Genomic DNA, 6222 nt, shown 5'->3' with positions numbered 1-6222 from the left:
AGAAGCTAGAGCTCGTTCAAATACACAAAAAACTATTTTGAAGATAAAAGTTGTCCATGATGGATTCAGTGAAACAGTTACAGAAGTAAAACATTTATGTGATATTTGTAAAACTTCTAATGCAATCGTACATTATACGCAGTACATTGTTTTCTGATGCAGAAAAACTAGTTCGTGGATTTATGACTTCAAGACTTGATTATTGTAATGCATGACTTGTATGTCCTGCATCATCATTCAACAAATCACAGTTAGTTCAAAATGCAGCTGCTAGAGTTCTTACAAGGTCTAGAAAATTCGACCACATAACACCAATTGTATCATCCCTACACTGCCTAAGACTATAAAGTACTTCTAATCACTTATGAAGCATTAATCGGTTTAGCTAAAGCTTATCTAACAGAGCTTCTTTCACGCTACAACCCATCCCGAGGTAACCAAATTGAACAAACTATGTTCTTATCATGTGCATTTCATTTACCTTAAATTATATCACATTAGCGATGTTCGCACAATTATTAAACCAAAAATAAGAAAAACGATCGCTTGACAAGCGTGAGTTTGAACGATTCCTTATGACAATCATTTTATTTTTTAACTCTAACCAAGGATAACTGGAGACGAAACACTCCATGTAAGTCGTAAAGTATTGAAATAAGTTGAGAAATTGTGTTTTATCCAGAAAAACCGCAGCACGGCCATTCACTTCCACGTGTTTGTAGTTGAAGGTTGTCACCCCTAATATGGCGGCACCGTTGACGTACGATCCAGCAACCAACAAGCGGTCTAGTATTCTTATGTCTATGATTAAACGCTTTTAATGCACACCTTTCAGCCAATCAGATTCGAGTATTTGTAGACCATGGTATAAATGCAACAGCTCACGCCATTGAAGGAAATGATTTTAAGATTGTTGCATGTTTGACTGTCATCCCAACATTAATTCAGTGTAACACCCGATACAGACATGACTAACCTCGATAAGAATGGGAATAATAGATATTTATGAACTCTGTACGGGTTCAAGTGCAACTAGACACCTAAAACTTGAAAAGTTTGGTAGTACTCCAGATGACCTCACCCCAGTCGGCCAATAGTAATCAAAAAATGGTCATAACTCCATTTTACAATATCTCACTTTTTCTGCCATATTAGAATTATTATTTTATCTTTTGCAAAAACTTAGTTTTGCAAACTAGATGGAACTAATCCTTTGAGAAAAGAAATATATCAACAGTTACTGTATCTAACAATGTTGAGCTTTCTATTCATGTGATGACAGTATACCAAAATAAAGTAGCAGGCATATTTTATTTCAAGAACTTTGGCGGGTGTAAGTCAAATACTGGGCATATGTGACAGAACTTAGCCACATGCTCACTCTATAATAGTAAAACAACGTGAAATTGACCAAACTACTGAAAATAATCAAGCTGTCTTGAAGACGGAAAGTCTTTGTTGAGTTGCCAACGTGGTAAAGTCACGCATCTTGAAAAGCATGTGCACCACCAACAAGTAACTGTAAGCAGCAATTTGACAAGTTTACCAATGGCTGATCAGATCAAAAGTCTTGATGCTTATCCATCCTATGACAGTATCCTCTGCAGGGTCATGGGATGTATATTTGTCTCAAACTTAAGTTCACAAAATATGCTAACCTAAGGCACGCTTGTTCTACCTCAAACACATTATAGATCGTTTAATAGTATGTAGGGTTGTTCATTACAACTCGTATTTCTGCCGTGGAGCTGAAGTTTTGAATCAATCAGATGTGTTAACTTATATGGTGAATCCCCAGGACGAGGATTAAGAACCACTAGTATAATATATACTTAAACTAGGAACATTGTGTTTCTCTTTATCTCAATTACAAAGACACACCTACAGACACCAGGCCTCTTTCATTTCTGTATTCAGTTTTTGCACACTTAATTGTTGCACTGATAAGAGTCTATGCATGAAAAAACTTGTCTAAGGTATGCCATGAACAATGACTAAGACCGGCGCTACCACTCACACACTTAACTAAACATGTTAGCTTAAAGTCCCTGTGAACCCCCCGTTTTTACTTTCTTATTTTGATTCTTCCTTATTTCAATTCCAAATCAAATGGAATTTCTAATGAGAAAAATAGTGGACGTTGCTTTCGTCTTTCTCTGCGATATGATTGGACGTATAAAAACAGCCGATGCGTATTGAAATGAAATAGGGCAGCAGACTGACAGTTGAAGGGGAGGAGTTAACGGTTGCTCCGCCCAAGCCGTCTAACATACGTCATTTAAGATGGATAGTCATTACAGGAAGGAAGTGCATTTTCAGATCTTAACTAAAGATTATGAGGGCACACACATTTTTTAAAAGAGAACGACCCACATTGACAAGCTATTTACAATAAACGCTGCAATGTTTCATGAAAATATAGTTTTATTTCACTGGGACTTTAAATGTGAAAGTCCCCAAATATAAAGAATACTAATACTATTTCATAAATCTCTTTTATGTTTCAACTGGGACTGAAAACGTGTCATTTAAGTTGATAGATAACTCAAAGATTACTTGAAAACTTCCCAGGCTAACCAGCAAGTGACGTAAGCGACACACCCTCGCTCCAAAGACCCATCCAGCCAATCAGCTGTCAGTAAACTGAAACCAGCAGACAGAGAGCGCTTCTGATTGGCCTAGGGTTGTCACAGCGACAGGTGTGATTTCTCACAATATTGTGGCCAAATATTTCACGAGTAGGTCTCCTCTGTGAGTTACGCAGGCAGATGTTTATTCAGAAACTACTTCCAGACATGACCAGGAGTGGTTAATAGGGGCGGGGCCACCCACCTGTCCTCAGTTCTCTGTACCGCTGTAATATTCAGGTGTGGCTGCCTAATAGCCCCGTGTCTTCACCTGCTCGCTGTGTTTCTGTGCAGTCCTTTCCTGACAACACTTTAGTCACTGTATTCTGACTGTATGTTCACGACACACCCTCAGCAGTGAACTCCCACACACACAGACAGGTGTTCTCACAGGTTTGGGATCCAAACTGGTTTTATCCTAATCATAATTAATCGTCTTATAATTATTGTCTTTTTTTATTGAAGCTATTGTCATTTTTATTCGAAGGCAAAACCATGTAGCCACTGGTTTGAGTGGATTTTACGAACTATGCCAGCATGAAACCAACAAGATTGTGATGAACAGACACTGAACCATCGCAGTCAGAAGTAACTAAATAAGAAACTTTAAAAAGGTCATAGTACAGAAGCACTTGAACGTTTGCCCAGTTTCAGATATGACTGCCAGCGCCAGTCAATTGCTCTGACAAGACATCAAAACTTCATTCACACACACACAGTCATATGATATTACACACCTCATGACTTCATAAACCACAGCCGTGCCTCATTTTGAGTGCTTATTACCGTTTTTCATCTCTAGCATCACATCACAGTTACAGCTGGATAAAAGCTTTAGTACAGTTACACATGGCTTTACCCGTCTTATCTGACACCATTCACACATCCACAAGGGAAAGCAAAACCATTTTCCAAGAGACGATTTTTCTTAGGCACATGTTGTGCCCTGCCGTTGGGGTCAGGTCACTATACGGGGCATGTTGTCACATTGAGACCCTACCATTAAATAGCTTCTCGTGGGCTCATTGATTACTTCTTAGCAAGTATAAAGCGTATCATTTATGGCACATACAAAAAGAAGTGTGAAGAAAGTTTTCACAAATAATTGTTATTAATGATGCCTTGAACCTGATATTTATCAAAACTGCACATGCAAGAGGCGTGTTTAATTTCGCCATTGAAAACTTCATTACTGCATAGTTAAACCCATTGTGGATGTTCTTTTAGAAAATATATCGACATGAACTAAAGCTGTATATTAAGGTCAATTAAGTCGGCATTATTTTTCATCACAGGCTAAAGAGTTTATGACTCATGGCTGGGATCAAAGCTTGAAGAGTTCTAGTAAAAGGTGTGGCCAGCTACCATCTCTTTGTATCAGCACATGAACGTTCACACACACAACATTACCAGGGGTTAAAGCAATAAAATTACACAACAGATTCAACTGACTAAAAGCTGAGTGAACTCATTTCACAATGGCATTGATATTTTATAAGATATGTCAGTGCAAGTTGTTTTCAGTTGAAACAGACTAGGCTTAAAGTGATAGTTCACCCGGTCATCTTTTACTCAGCCTCTTGTCGTTCTTCTTTCTTTCTTCTGCAGAACACAAAAGAAGATATTTTGAAGAAAGTCGGTGGCCAAACAGCGCCCACACCCATTAACAAAAGCACGATGCAATTCAAAGTCACAATGCTTTGTGTAGTTAGCACAGGGACAGGGCAAAAAAAAGAAATTTTAAACATGAAAGTGTTATTCACACTTAATAAATTCACGCTTAAATCACAGTCGTCTTTCTAATACCATCTATCTAATCCAAAATGATGCTCTTGATTACACTGTACAGTATTTTCAAAAAAGCCAACCATTCAGCTTGTCACCACTAGAGGGCAGACTTGCCTAAATTACAAAACTTCACAATAATAAGAATCGGTGATTTGGCTTTAAAATATAGGGGGGAAAGATCATGTTAATACACACGTACGTGTAAAATGATAAATGTAGCTACACTTCAATGCTAAAAATAGCGCACAACAACTATCGTCAAAAAGATGTTGTGGTTTTGCTTAACACCAGTGTTCAAGTCGGCTCTACTACCAGCATTGACCAGCAGAGGGCATCAGCTACTACAAAACGACCGTCACCATTTAAATGATATCGTACAGCTTTATTATAGAAAAATATGGCCCAACGACACTATCTAATCCAAACAAGAGGTTTCTTTAAGGTTTCGTTTCTTTAAACGATCAAGGTAAAAACTCGAGGTACACGAGCAGCTCGTGTAGATGTGTGTGATACACAGAGTCTGGCGCGCAGAAGTTGAGCGCACAGTCAGCACGCGCGTGCAGAGGGCGGAGGTTCGGTCGTGGTTCCGCCTTCACGACTGTTTATTCTCTCTATATCGTCCGAAGAGAGCGAGTGTCTGTGAATAACTGGCTCATTTGGAATGTGGTTCGTCATCTCACCGGATCACATGACGCACGTCAGTCTGTAATGTCCAGCGCAGCGGCTCTGTGCGCGGGTCGTGACAGGTGTGTTACCTGTGGCTGTGAACGGTGATAAGGGGGCAGGCTTGTTGTCATCACCGTGTGCTTTCTTCCGGCTCGGATCACCGGCACGCCGACGAAATGAATCGCTTCGCTGTAACCGCACCGTTTGAAGAGTCGGGACCGTGAACGCGTTTGGATGGCGGAGCGCTCGTGAAAGGGGACCTCGAAATCCACCGAACAGTTCGTGACGGTTTACTGTATGAATGGGCGAAGACGCGCGCACCACTCCCTAATCACTGACAATAGCCGCTCTCAATATAGCGTTTATTGAGCGCGAACACGGAGTCTGTGGATCTGACGCATTACAGAACCGGGCTGCGGGCAGTATGTGCGAGACGGTGATGGCCGTTTGTCAGCTGGACACCGAGCCTCATCCACCGGAGAACGGCTTCGTCACCCCCGAAACGAGTCGAACGCCCGATTTACTTTCGCAGATCGACGGCGGCGTGTTTGCCCGTCTGGGAGGCTTTGGGAGATTCCAGATACAGCTGGTCGTTTTGACGTGCATCCCGGCGATATTCATCGGCTTCAGCCAGTTTTCGGACTATTTCCTCCTCGGGCAGCCGTACAACACGTGTGCCCGTGTGCACGCGAATAAAAGCGACCCGTCGGTCGCTGCGCCCGCGTTTGGCGGCGCGAATAATGGGAGCAACGGCACGGATCGGTCATCGCAGTGCGTCTGCATGCAGTCGGGATACGAACTGGAAACTGGACTTGATCAGAATGTTGTCACCAAGGTAAGCGCGGCGGCGTTATAAAGCGTAGAAGAAGAGCGACGTCGTGTCGTCTTTCCATCAACAGTTGTTCAGGGCAAACCGGCTCCGTTTGTTTGACAGGCAAGTTCATTGATGAGCAGCGATGTGTTCGTGGCTTTAACAGTTCACACCACGGATCCCAAACGACTCTCACTGTATATATGCATGTGGTAAATGAGTTTATGTACAGAGCTTTGGCACATATTGCAAAAGAGCAGCAGACAGACAGGGAAAGAATGGCATTGCTGACTTCCATGAATACGAGTCATCTGCATCAACAGTCATCAG

The 6222-nt window shown here is 41.5% G+C and overlaps 1 protein-coding gene across 1 annotated transcript in view; it reads left to right on the top strand.

The window, feature by feature from the left end:
* The first annotated feature begins 4847 nt into the window (after window positions 1-4847).
* slc22a23 (solute carrier family 22 member 23) overlaps window positions 4848-6222 on the top strand; it is a 51721-nt gene continuing 50346 nt past the window's right edge. The window contains exon 1 of the mRNA XM_057333019.1: window positions 4848-5916. Coding sequence (XP_057189002.1) covers window positions 5506-5916 — 411 coding nt within the window. The 5' untranslated portion in view covers window positions 4848-5505. The remainder of the gene's footprint in view (window positions 5917-6222) is intronic.

This window comes from Triplophysa rosa, linkage group LG5, assembly GCF_024868665.1.
Source record: "Triplophysa rosa linkage group LG5, Trosa_1v2, whole genome shotgun sequence".
In the NCBI taxonomy this organism is placed as follows: Eukaryota; Metazoa; Chordata; class Actinopteri; order Cypriniformes; family Nemacheilidae; genus Triplophysa; species Triplophysa rosa.
This window is presented reverse-complemented; position numbering and strand designations above follow the sequence as displayed.